At 43.4% G+C, this 12,980-nt stretch overlaps 3 protein-coding genes across 3 annotated transcripts; 1 reads left to right on the top strand and 2 right to left on the bottom strand.

Moving 5' to 3' along the window:
* Positions 1 to 2,618: 2,618 nt before the first annotated feature.
* On the top strand, positions 2,619 to 5,853 carry LOC124653596 (phosphoglucan phosphatase LSF2, chloroplastic-like). The gene is made up of 5 exons (XM_047192659.1): positions 2,619 to 2,886; positions 4,295 to 4,500; positions 5,029 to 5,199; positions 5,325 to 5,555; positions 5,622 to 5,853. The coding sequence occupies exons 1-4, from the start codon at positions 2,619 to 2,621 to the stop codon at positions 5,526 to 5,528; spliced, it is 849 nt and encodes a 282-aa protein (XP_047048615.1). The 3' UTR covers positions 5,529 to 5,555; positions 5,622 to 5,853.
* Positions 5,854 to 6,647: 794 nt separating this feature from the next.
* On the bottom strand, positions 6,648 to 7,504 carry LOC124656429 (basic salivary proline-rich protein 4-like). Its single transcript, XM_047195178.1, has 2 exons — positions 6,853 to 7,504; positions 6,648 to 6,721 (listed from the first exon to the last, which is right to left on the bottom strand). Exons 1-2 carry the CDS (start codon positions 7,502 to 7,504, stop codon positions 6,648 to 6,650), a joined length of 726 nt encoding a protein of 241 aa, XP_047051134.1.
* A 1,635-nt stretch (positions 7,505 to 9,139) lies between these two features.
* On the bottom strand, positions 9,140 to 12,223 carry LOC124655011 (prosaposin-like). Its single transcript, XM_047193984.1, has 6 exons — positions 12,177 to 12,223; positions 11,667 to 11,799; positions 10,187 to 10,416; positions 9,878 to 10,075; positions 9,745 to 9,804; positions 9,140 to 9,518 (listed from the first exon to the last, which is right to left on the bottom strand). Exons 2-6 carry the CDS (start codon positions 11,773 to 11,775, stop codon positions 9,360 to 9,362), a joined length of 756 nt encoding a protein of 251 aa, XP_047049940.1. The 5' UTR covers positions 11,776 to 11,799; positions 12,177 to 12,223; the 3' UTR covers positions 9,140 to 9,359.
* Between the last annotated feature and the right edge of the window lie 757 nt (positions 12,224 to 12,980).

Below are 12,980 nucleotides of genomic sequence, written 5' to 3'. Positions count from 1 at the left end.
AAGTCTAAAAGTTAAAAAAAAACTTTTTCATCGGAGGTCGTATGCAACAAAAAAGCCATTTTACCGAAAGATGACGCCATTTTGCAAAAAAGTCGAAATTCGTGTTTGTTAATTTTCATTAAAACTAGATGACATAAGACATGGGTATCTCGAAGGATTTTGATTTTTGAAATTTCTATCATTTTTTTGCGAAATCCCCCCCCCCCTCGCGTCGTGGTTCGCCTTTTAAGTTTTCCAAAAAAATAAAAGACTTCTGAAATTACATCACCCTACAACAATGTCTTATAAAATTTCCAAGACAAGGAAGCCTCGGCTCAGGTGTTTCAAAAGTATGGGCAGTCGTTCTTAAGCATCACACGATTTCACGCAACATCTTGTTTGGAAATTGCAGTACATCCAGTTCATGCGGATGCAAATACGCAATGCAAACAAGTTAGTAACTAAAAGAAATTTAAAAAAATGATGTCAAGGGTGGATGCCCAAGAGAAACGTATAGATGATGGGCTGTATCACTGTGGATCATAATCAGTTCCAATCTGTCCGGTGAACCATGGTCCATGGATTGCTGGACCAAACTTTACCTTCAGTATTGTTTTTACCTACATTGTTATTTTTTTCCCCAATGTTTCTTCCATTTCTTTGGTTATTTTTGCGTTGTTCTTATATTCTCTGGTCTTAATTGCGGGCTAGTGCTATATTGCATATGAGGGATCAGTTTTTGAATGACTGTTGCTCAACATTAACATGGGATTGCCGTAAGGATTTCTAAGGGCATGCGATTATATGCATTTTCTGCTATAAACTATGTGTCAAAGCACCCATAAGAGAAATTCCCGCATTCTTAACGTGAGGAGAACTCTCGATCGACTTCAATTGTTTATCAAGTTTACAAAAGGTCACAAGGAGAGACACAACCCTTGTTGTTTTCTTGTAGAAAAAACTCTCTCTGTAGCATGAAACATGTCTTAATTTTGTCCAAATTTGATTGTATCTACTACCTAGACATCTGTCATGGAACAGTGGGAGTAGTTCAGTTAATATTCTTTCGGCCATGAAGCCAACCACTTGATTCCCATGTACTTAGACTGTGTAATGCATCTTGGTGGGGAGGGAAACTGAAACTTAAAGCATATCTAGCAGATGATCTATAATAGGGCACCTAAACTAGGTGATGTAAAAGTTATACATTACCACATAAGATTTTTTACATCACCAAATCAATTGTTGTTTTTTCAGATGATGCAAAATAGGGCACATGTGCCACACTTGGCGATGCAAAATGGGGCACACCGTGCACCAAATACTTCTTCTTCGACACTTCAATCTTCAAATTGAACAATTCAAACTTAAATGCAAACACTTGTAACTTAATTTCAATGCTTATAATTCATTAGATAGGTTCGATACATCTAAATTTGACTTCAACGATACACAAAAATCTAAATTTCGACACAACCCTAATCATCGACAAATACTTCAACACTTGCCCTAAACTTCTAGATTAAGATACGTAGAATTAAACATAGATCTGACACTATCTAGCGATCATTCCAGTCGTCGTCGGAGTCGCTGAGGTCGTTCCGGAAATTTGAGTCCAACTCAGAGGAGGAGCCCGAAGAGATGAAAATGGCAGAGGGCCCAGCTTCCAACGCCGCAGCCCCAACATTCTTCTTCCTTCGCGGTTTCTCTCACCGCAAAGTACGATAGCTCGAACTACACGATCTTCCGTTGTTCACGGCGAAGCTTCTCCGTTGCCGCCTCGTCGGTCTCTTGCGACCTAATATGCATGAACACGCGACGATTCTCATTCTCCTGCTCGATGGTGACCAACCCCACCGGCGGCGAGAGGAACTTGGCCTCCTTGAGGCTCTCCAATTCGGGAAATTCATATTTGCCCCTGGGTGGCTGAACATCCACGCTCCGAAGTTGTACACTCATGCGGCGAGCTTCGGGCGACACAAACGTAGCAATCCACCACCATGCACGCCATCGACGTTGACCTCCGCGGAGAGGAGCGATTCAGCGGGGAAACGGAGGGGTGGGCCTCGGTGGCGGAGGATTCGACTGTTTTGAGGTGGGCGGACAGCAGGAAGGGCGCGAATCAGCAGGGACGCAGGGAAGAAGATACGCAAAAGGCTTCAACGTGACGGTTAGGGCTGCACGCGGTGTCCTATTTTGGGATACATCATCTATTTGCATCACCTCCCCAAAATATGTACATCACCATTATATGTTGGAGAAGCATTTTTTAGGCAAATGTGATCTAAAAGTTAGTTTTTTTTTTTTTTTTTGCATCACCTAGTCTATTACAGGCCCTCTGTTAGAGATGCTCTTAATGTGCTCCCTAAACATCTTATTTTACAGCAGGCTCCAATGTTCACTAGAAATATTTTCAAACTAGAAGAAAAATTCAGAAGTAGTAGCAGTATGTGCATTGATTAAATCACAATCGTTGGATCAAAGATAAAGGTGGCGATCGTACTTCTAAAATCCGCAAACCAGACAGGAAGGGGATCCACTCCAATAGCCGCGGCAAACTCCCGACCACCGCTCACCGCTCACCGCCCACCGCGCCTGCGCCTCTCTCCAGATCGGAGTGCCGCGCAGACCGCGCGACCATGGCGGCCACGGCCAACGCCTCCTGCCTCCCTGCCTCTCAGCGCCTCCCGGGAAGCGGCGCCGGCGTCCGGACCAGGGCGAGGCCGGCAATGGCCGCCGTTGGGTGCGCTTCCGGACGCGGCTGGTTTCGCCGGAGGAGCGTGCGGCCTCTCCTCTGCCGCTCGTCTTCCGCTGCGGCCGGAACCGGGGGGAGCGGGAGGATGGAGGACTACAACACCGCCATGAAGCGTATGATGCGGAACCCATACGAGTATCACCACGATCTTGGTACGAACATTTGCTGGCCATATGATTTTTTTATTGATATAATTGGTTGGCCATATGAAACTATGAATTGTGCGTGTTTATTTGATTTCCGGAAGCAAGTTCAGTTAGAGAAATGTGGGTATTTATTGGACTCCTATCTGTGAGAAAATGTTGAAAGACTCTCGAGCACTAATTGGACTTGGAACATTGGTGGCCCAATATATTTTGGGATGTAGCAATTTGTGTATGGTTGGTTTGCATTTTCAGTGTTTGTTGGATCCTCCTAGATGAAATGAACCAAACCCGTTCTTGGTTATGTTTGAATAAAGGTACAAATAAAAAATTGTCCTCTTGGCCAATGAATTCATGGTTATAGTAAACCTACATTTGTGTGAGCTAATGTTAGAATGGAAATTAGGGTCCAGCCCATTTGTTAGGCTTTATGACCCACAAGTTATAACTTTATAAGTAGTTGCTGGATCAATGCTCTTTCTGGTTCTGTAGATCAGCATATAGTTAAAAATATTTGTTGGGATGTGCCTTATCATTTCTTGGTTAAATGACGGCTTAGTATTAAATCATCATCATCATCATGCCGTGGAAGTCTTAAATAATGAATTTGAGCATTCTCGGTATGTTTCAGTGATTACAGGTTTATGTTGGGTAACAGAAACTTCCCTTTTGAGCATATCATTGACTAATCATTTACATAAATGTCATGCAAGACATATCAAGGAGACAGGACCTAGGCATGTCGTTTTCTGGGTTGGGTGGTGAGTGGTGAGTGGTGACAATAACTGGTTTTCCATTGATTTCTTCGTTTACTGATCTGAGTGTATTAGTTATCTCAATTGGTCCATTCATGGCAAGAGAACAGATAAGGAAGATAGGATGAAAAATTACCATCTTGAAGGCTTTGTAATTAGCATATTTTTTTCCCTTCATTAGCATTTTGCTGTTTATATGGTTTATATTTGGTGCCCTAAGAATAGTATGACCTTTCTACTTTTGTGGCTTTAAGTATACATATTTGGCAAGGCAATCCTTTATCTTCCATTCTCAACTTTGGATTTATTACATGCTCTCTTTTATGTTCCATTTTCAGATATGGATTTAGGATCTGTTTGATCTAGTAAAAAAACAGTGGCATTGTGGTCATGTTAGGAAAAATGTGATATTCTGTTTGGATGTGTGTTGTAACCTCATACGCCAATTCAGAATAACTCAAATATATGTCAAGTAGAAAAGTCTACAGGGGACAACTTTATTTACAAGTAGATATTGGCCCCTCATTCTGCTGAGTCTATTTGGTTGCTTTCGCTTATCTTATTATCATTTCAAAAAATGCTGGACAAAATGTAATGATTATTTGGAGCCAAAGAGAACTATCACTCTTTTACATTGATGAGTTAATTATTAAACACCTTAGGTATGAATTATGCTGTCATAAGCGATAGCTTGATTGTTGGCTCACAACCTCAGAAGCCCGAAGATATTGATCACTTAAAAGATGAGGAAAACGTAGCCTACATTCTTTGTCTACAGCAGGACAAGGACATCGACTATTGGGGAATTGATTTCCAAGCTGTTGTCACTAGGTGCAAAGAACTTGGCATTCAGCATATGAGAAGACCGGTGAGTTTCTTACTTACCCACTGACTAAGTGACATGTGTTTTGCCTTCTTCTTAATTTCCAACTTAAAAAAATACTGCCGCTCTTCATTCTATTCACATTTCAGTTTTTACGTCCTAATATTTGGCATTTCCGTAGACTCATTCTCTGATCCATGTAGTAAATCTGTGGCGAGAAGTAAATTGATGATAAAAGAGTGAAATTGTGTTTTAAATGTTGTCAGTCCATTGTTAGCTTTCACAAGGAACTTCATGGTTCGATTAAAATGATCAAATTAAAGATTAATCATAGCAGATCCATATTTTCTTTTTATTATGACACCAGATTAATTAAGCTAAACATTTTGCAAGAATGATCTGTAGTATGTAGATTCTGAATTGTATTGTGCAATCTCTGAAAGTCAACAAAAAATAGAAAAGGTCGACAACAAGTAATCTTGAAGAAACCTAGCTGCAAACTATAAGCAAACTGCGAGCTAAGGATGTTTTTGCAGAGGAAAACAGACGATTATTACAATTCCTTGCTTGCAGGCAGTAGACTTCGATCCAGATTCATTGAGGAAACAATTGCCCAAAGCAGTTTCAGCACTAGAATGGGCTATATCACAAGGCAAAGGCCGAGTTTATATCCATTGCACTGCTGGACTTGGAAGAGCACCTGCGGTTGCAATTTGTTACATGTTCTGGTTTGAGAATATGGATGTAAGCTCACAAAATCTAATCATATATATATGGTAGCTAGAAATCACGAAGTCATGTTTTTGTATAGGTACAGTACATTTAAACCATGGTCAAGCTTTACTACTATTACTATTCATTTGTTTCAGCTTAACACGGCTTATAACAAGCTAACCTCCATAAGACCATGTGGACCCAGTAAGAAAGCTATCCGTGCTGCGACCTATGACCTAGCAAAGAGTGATCCAAATAAAGAGGCTTTTGAGACCCTGCCGGAGCATGCTTTTGAGGGAGTATCAGTTTCGGAGAGGAAGTTAATACAGGACTGTGTTCGTGCTCTCTACAAGGCATGAGAAGGAAAAGGAAAAACATCACGATAGGTGAAGTGTTCTTGATTGTCCATTATCAACCACAAGCCCTCCTCTGATGCTCTTTTTATTGTGCAGCTGAACAGGGGACGAGGTAAGGCTGGACTGGATTGGTACTAGATCCTGTAGTGAAGAGGTTTGACCCAAGCTATCATCAGAATAAAGCCTATGTGCGTCTTTGTAAGTTGGTATAATAAGGAAATAAAGAGGCGTGAACAGATAGTAGCTACTACGCATGATAAACTTGATTGCAGGTTACCACTTCTTTTTTGTCAGATATCATATAAGGGGATTGACGATCCATGTATTAATAAACAAACCTGTCATATATCTATCGTTATAACATTGCTGATATGGGAATATCAGTTCGTATTTAGCTATTGTTAGCAACATGTTAAAGTTATTACACTACGTCCGAGTATATATCATATCGTTGCCAAATGTGATGTGTATACTCATCTTGGTTGATGCCGTAAAGTTTCTCGTGTTAGAATCACAATACAGTTCAGTTTCTTCTGTGTTCGCATGAAAGTTTACTGATTACTTCCTTTGATGCAGTTAACCTGTTTTGTGTACCATTTGGTTTTCTCTCTAGTCAGCTTGATCACGCCCTTGTGCTTGAAAGATTAAGAACACTTGAATACAATCTGCTCTCTTATATATATAGTTCTCAATGAAAAAGAACATCGCTTACATCGCGCGTGATGCACTGACCAATCTAGGTCAGCTGTATGGGTAAGTTGGTTACTAGTTTATGAAGCACAGATGCAGCCTATATTTTTTTCGTAGCTGCATCTGAATTCAAGACCTCAGCGCATCATCTGCCAATAGGCATAAATTTACTCGATATAGTTAACTGTATCTGAATCTCTCCGATCCCGTTGGCATCAATCAAGGTGTCGATGCTGCATGAAACACACGAAGAAAACATCAGAGAGCAAGCTTAATCACAACTAATGTGCAGGTCATAATTCGGCTACTCACTCCGACCCAAATTAATTGACGCAGCTTAGGAGTGCACATGTACTAGACACAGTATATGGCTAATTTAGGCCGGGGGGAGTAACAAAATCAAACAAAATGAAATGTTGAGAAAAGAAAATTTTAATTGCCTGTTGAAGATGGTGTCATCCAGGAGTCAGGGATACGCGAGACCACTGGCGGGGTTGGCTGCCCAGCTACAAAATCAACGTGAAATTCAAATGAAAGTTAAATTCAGATCAAATGAAAACTTGAATGAAATCGTGTGTCATGGGATGCATGGATCATGGATGGGTGCATGAGGAAGAGAGCAATGCGTGTCACGTACTGAAGCAGATGAAGAGGACTTGAGGCGGGAGGACGACGCCGCAGGAGATGGGGAGGTACATCATGCGGACGGGGTCGATGGGCTTGGGGAGCATGCGGTTGACGTCGCCGAGGATGACCGGGCACAGGCACCGCAGCGACCGGTCGTCCACCGCCGCCGTGCTGTTGAGGAACATGCCCAGCCCGTTGCAGCACTCGCTCTGCGGCGTCGGCGTGTCCGGCTCGCTCCCAGTCAGGAACGACGCGCACGTCATCAGCCCGGCCAGCGGCGTCACGCAGTCCGACGGCGACGACGACACGCCGCCGTTGCCTGGCTGCTGCAGGCCCGGGAACCCGGGCAGCGGTGGCTGCGTAGTCGCCGCGCCGCTGCCGCACGGCGGCGGCGTAGCGGGCGATGACTGCAATGGTGGCGGCGAGAAAGGCTTGAAGCGAGGCGCCGGGGGCGACGTCGGCCTGCCTCCGGCTCCGGCTCCGCCTCCGGGCATCCCTGGGAAGCCGCCGGGGTTGCGCTGCCTGACGCCCGGGAACCCCGGGAACCGGAGCTCGTCGGCGTCGGCCCCGTCGCTAGTGATCCTCGCCGCTTCCGATGACCGCGCCGCCATCACCATGGCGGCCACCACCATCACGACCAGCGCGCGCTTCGACGACGCCATCGATCGCCCTCCTGGCAAGTATCGATCGACCACAGGGAGCAAGATCGATGGAGCAACACTGGCTAGCTGCCTCTGTATGATGACATGAGTAGCCCGTGGATCATCTCGATTTATAGGTCTAGTACTAGGCCTGTGTAGCTCAGTGATTATTATACCAAACTATAGAAGTGATTAACACAAAGATCATGCGTGCGGCATTGCTCTACTTTATGGTCCGATCTTGGGGAACCAAACGAGGTGTCTTTAGGTGGACGTTCAAGAAACAAAGGCATTATGAAAACGGAAGCAGGTTCATCAGCTTGGAGACATGTATGCATAATGTATGTATGAATAACACTTGCTCCTCATCATTTTGGAGTTTGCAAAAATAGCAAGACTTCTCTCCTCACAAGTCAGTTGACCCGAAGCTCTCACCAGAGAGAAGAAATAGATAATAATAATTTCAGTAACCAAAGAAAATATTAACATATAAAAACATACAGTTTTGGTCGACCAAAATAGGATGGGAAAATAAATGCAAGTAAATAATGAACACATATTCATTATCATAAAAATCACTTTCACATCACAAAAAGACATGCACATTTTGAAAATGTTTAGGTAATTTTTTGAATGTGCAACCGTAAAATCCAAAATAAATTATTAGTAGTATACGGATATATTTTGCCTATTTAAGTAAATTGGTTGCACAATACAAGAACATGCGTTGCGTCATTTACTTTTTGTGGAAAATTAAAAAACCAATATGAATTATCAAAACATATTTAGTAGTATGACAGAAATATTTTGCAAATTTTAGTTCACGAGTTGCACATTACAAAAACAAAATTTTAGTAGTGTATATTTAAATGCAAGAGAACACTTTAAAAGTATATGTGGAACAACAAGAAATAGTTGTACATTAAAAATGTATGATTATTTTTTATTAAAAAGTGCAACTGCAGAGAAAAAATGACTAAATAAAGAAAACTGACTGAAGAAATAAAGTTCCAGTTCACTGATCTGGAGCAAAACCAGAGTAGTGAAGATATTATGCAAGTCTTATTTTGAACCAAAGCTGAACATGTACCACGACTCATATTTTACTTTGTGGGTGCTAGAATTAATCATGTCTTTGGGCTTCAGTACAATTATAATCATGTTTTTGCGCTTTACATTTATAATGTTGAATCCCACACTCCTTTATCTACTCAGGTGTGTCCGTTCTTCGGCCGAGGTCTCCAGTCTTTCCCTCTTTTTTCTGTTCTTTTATTACGGGTTTTGTACTTTCGTAGTGTTTGCCTGCAGTTGATATACCTCTGTTTGAAGGGAGGATTGCGGATCTGCGCTGGCGTATTGGGGGTTATAGTTTACTATCTGCTGGCGTTTGGTATGCTCATGTTCGAGGGGTCGATTGAGGAATTGAGGTAGTATTTGCCTCCACTCGGCAGCATAATCAAGAAACAAGAGTGCAGGCGTCGCAGCTGCTCATCGACGCAGCCACCACACCATCCACATAGCCAACATCCATCCATACACGACGGCCCAGCCAGCGCAACCTGGTAATCCTAAAAGCTACGACCATCTTGTCGCCAAAGATTCCCACGAAAATGATTCAGTGAAGTTTGCAAGGATAAATATATCTGACTGCATCCCATGTAAATTAAAATTCACTCAGCAGAAGGTATGAAATCTGTTGGTTTTTTACATATTGTCGCACGAATGCATATGCACGGTAACGTGACAGAGTGTTGCATTATCTCTTGGTACAATGACATAAAGAAGACAGCCAACATTCGTCCCACATATGTACAACAATCACTTGATCGCCCTGTTTTCACCATGCCTACACACGGCTACACGTGTGTCTCTGACTTCAGACATCGCTCCGCAAGCCCCCATCCAAGAACGATCCGACCATCGTCTTTTTGCTGGCGTCGCAGGCTTGCATAAGCGTGCATACATCGTTCTTCTCAAGGAATATCTCGCCGTTGACCAGGATGAGGGGAGTATATTCCAGAACCATTCTCTTGCACTACAAACAGATAATAGCGAAACATGTCAGTCTTGCTTACAACCTTACATTTTATCCAGGACAACGTCTCCTAGTATAAAGCATCGAACGATAAGGATCACTTAAAACTTTCAAGTGGTTTATTACTGAGAGGACATAAGGCCCACAAATTGCATGATAGTGTACGAAACATGTAAGACTCGTAGAGTATACGTGACAGCTAGACAATAAGTGACTAATAGCTTACCTGCTGGACATGGCCTTGAACCTTGTCACACTCCTTGATTAGAAGTTGAATTATCTCAAACTGCATACATCAGAAGGAAGACAGAAAGGGTTAGCTCAGGCCAGTGACTTTGTCAATGAAGCAAATTAACTACCTGTGCATCAGGATCTTTCATTTTGGAGAGAACTTCATCGACGAGATGGTGGCACAATGTGCAAGTGCTTTCGCTTTTCTCGACAGAAAGAAAAGTTACATCCTTGCAGAGGCCATGCTGTTTGCAGAAGTCATCTGGCTTGATCTCGCTAACCTTGGCAAAGAGAAGATTTGTGTAGGAGTCCACCATCTCAACACACTGCAGAGACACAAAGATCATGGAAACAAAAGGTCACATATACTATAGCCGTTTGGACCACCTTTCAGCATGGCTTGTAACCTTGTGGTAAGGCATGATAGAAGTGCTTACCTTCTGTTCTAAGGAGAATGTCTGAGAACAAGCACCGTGAAGGATCTCCATGATATCATCTTGTGTTTGTTTCTCACTTAGATAACTTACAGCTTTATTTAAGATGTTCTCACAAGTTGAGCATACTGGGTGGCCCCTAGTAGCAGGGACAGGAATTTTGCTAGACATAATTTGCTCCTTGTCGATTGGGAGAATATCTGGAACCTCAATCATTTCAAGATCAATAGAACCTGAGAAAAATCAATCAAATATTCTCATCAATATTTTCACCAAAGATATTGCAAAAGGAGCATTTTCCTAAGGTTAAAATGTTGCAATGGCAACGTTATGTCGAATATGCTGGTTCTATTGCTGTTCCTGTATATTCCGCCTATGCCATAAATTATGGACATGAACTGGGCCTGTTTGGTTCCTAGCCACACTTTGCCAAGCCAAAGTTTGGCAATTTAGCATGTGTTTGGTTCTTGCCACACTTTAGAGCAGCCACACTTCACTAATCATATGGCCCACTTGTCATAGAGTGAATTTTTTGCCAACTTTTGCCACACTTTGTGGCTTCCAAAATCCTAGCCACACTTTTGTGGCTGCCACACTTGCCAAAGTTAGGCTTGGCAAACTGTGGCTGGGAACCAAACAGGCCCTTATTGTTGTATTTGTGTCGAATATAGTATGTACAAGTTGGGTTACGTTAGGACTCTGAGTTGTACCATGTGTGGATAGGTTAGTAGGAGTTGTGTCGGAACTCTTGTAGCCTGGGCCTCCTATATAATGTGGGGGGTACCGCACGGTTGTAACCCATGACGACTTGATAGCAATAGGCTCGCAGGGGGAGCCGGCGACTTGTGCCGGTGCCTAGGGCGGCCGTTGCGGTATCAGTGGGGAGGAGCGCCCGTAATCATTGCCCCGCAGAGTAGGCTTATGCTGAACTGCGTTACCAAACATCGTGCCTCGGTGTCGTCTATGATCGTGCATGGCGGCTATTATCGTAACAAATATTGTATAAAACATATAAAACAGAATAGAACACATGGCAGAAGTGAATGATGTTAACAGTGAAGTTGGCTATTCTTAGTTTACTGTGTCCAGAATCTTAGAAGGTATGGACTCATGGTAATGCATGATTCATAAAGCAAAAATACGGCACAATCTAAGCGGTTTGGCGCCCACAGATGGGCAATACGACAAGCCTGTCATGCTCAAGTAACTAGCACGTGAAGATGAGGAGCATGACACCTAAACTTTGATTTCAATTCCAATTCCAAGTTAAATTGTATAGCATACTCTCATCAGGTGCTCATACATATAAACTTATGGATTTAACAACTGCACATGGAGCAATGTTTTGCATCAAAAGAACTTGCAGAAAAACTTGAATTCGTTCTGCAATTTGCATACAGGGGGTCACTGGTTTTGATATTCAGATTAATTAACAAGAAAATGATTTAGAAGTAAAGGAAGGCCGTTCAGAGAAACATAGTACCATAGTCTCGGATAATCCTCTTGTGTTGCGGTTGCGGCACAGCTCCCGAGCCAGTGGCTAGCAAGAGGATGGTGAGGAGGAAGAAGGGCGCTCCCAATCCCAAACCCATCGTTCGATGGTTCCCCTCGTTGACCTGTCATGGAATCGAATCAATCATACTGCAGAGCAATCCAAACAACAAATTTTATCCAAGGAAATACCAGGAAAGTAATTGCCAAATAATTGGTCTCTAAAAAAGATCCCAAATTCAGAAATCGCAAAAGCAGAGGGCGACAGATCGACCAAGAAATCGCTCGATGGGTAAAGCGATCGAACCAATCGACCGAACAAAAGCGACGGGACGAGGAGGCAGGCCACGGAAAGTAGCAGTACAGCAACAAACAAATCGAAAGATTGGAGGGGGGATAAATCCAAGTCGCCTGCAGCAAGCGGAATTTCACCAAGATTGGAAAGTAGTAAGGGGAACCAGAATCCTGTCAAGAAAGATGTAAGGGGAATCAGAAAATTCACCTTCCGAAATCGAGAAACGGGCTGTCGTCGGAAGCCGCGAGTGTGATTCAGTGGGCTCGATTACAGAAATCTCGTCTTGTAGTTATGGAGCGATGATTGCTGTCTCCTTGTCGTAGTCGGTCGTCCGTTGCGTCGAGGATATGGACTCGTGCAGGAGAGCAGGAAATACGAGGCAGCTAAGTAAACAGTACTCGCCTAATCTAGTTATCTGAGTAAGTGACGGATTGTGATTTGTTGCATTGTATTTAGTTCGCATATTCTACGTTTTCACGGATTATATTTTGTTTTATGGTAGAGGAATATGCAGATGAATAGTATAAGAACTCAAATCAAAAAACAAGTACTTCTCCCTTCACTTATCTCAGTGTCAAATTTAAATTGGTAAATGCCTCGTATTAGGGCATCTCCAACGGGGCGACCTAAACGAACGCTGAGCGACCGTTTGCGTCCGCTGTGACAGAAAATGCGTCTGGACCCTGCTCCAGCGGGGCGACACAAAGTGACCGGGCCGTCCGCGGCGACGCAAACCTGGCCCAAATATGCGTCAGGTTTGCGTCTCCGCGGACGCTCCGCGGCCGCGGTCGCGCCAACCGTCCTCCTTTTTTACCCGGTCCCGCAAGTCAGGAACAGCGAAATCGACCGCTTCGATTTGCTTGTTTTTCCCCTTCTTTGCTGCCCTAGTGCGACGCCACCACCCCAACCCCACCCGCCGCCGTTCCGCCGCAGCGTCGCAGTACTCGCCATCGGCTCCGTTGTCGCCGCGCGGAGAAGCGGGGATCGTACTCGGGGTTGGCTCGCGCGCGT

Source organism: Lolium rigidum, chromosome 5, assembly GCF_022539505.1.
Source record: "Lolium rigidum isolate FL_2022 chromosome 5, APGP_CSIRO_Lrig_0.1, whole genome shotgun sequence".
Taxonomy (NCBI): Eukaryota; Viridiplantae; Streptophyta; class Magnoliopsida; order Poales; family Poaceae; genus Lolium; species Lolium rigidum.
This window is presented reverse-complemented; position numbering and strand designations above follow the sequence as displayed.

Bases quoted from the DNA above. Each gene is read 5' to 3' on its own strand.
- LOC124653596 (XM_047192659.1), top strand. From the start codon at position 2,619: ATGGCGGCCACGGCCAACGCCTCCTGCCTCCCTGCCTCTCAGCGCCTC. The intron at 2,887-4,294 runs GTACGAACATTT...TAAACACCTTAG, and splicing joins CGAGTATCACCACGATCTTG to GTATGAATTATGCTGTCATA. The intron at 4,501-5,028 runs GTGAGTTTCTTA...CCTTGCTTGCAG, and splicing joins TTCAGCATATGAGAAGACCG to GCAGTAGACTTCGATCCAGA.
- LOC124656429 (XM_047195178.1), bottom strand. From the start codon at position 7,504: ATGGCGTCGTCGAAGCGCGCGCTGGTCGTGATGGTGGTGGCCGCCATG. The intron at 6,722-6,852 runs GTACGTGACACG...TTGATTTTGTAG, and splicing joins AGTCCTCTTCATCTGCTTCA to CTGGGCAGCCAACCCCGCCA.
- LOC124655011 (XM_047193984.1), bottom strand. From the start codon at position 11,775: ATGGGTTTGGGATTGGGAGCGCCCTTCTTCCTCCTCACCATCCTCTTG. The intron at 10,417-11,666 runs GTACTATGTTTC...GATTTTTCTCAG, and splicing joins GAGGATTATCCGAGACTATG to GTTCTATTGATCTTGAAATG. The intron at 9,519-9,744 runs GTAAGCTATTAG...ATCTGTTTGTAG, and splicing joins TTCAAGGCCATGTCCAGCAG to TGCAAGAGAATGGTTCTGGA.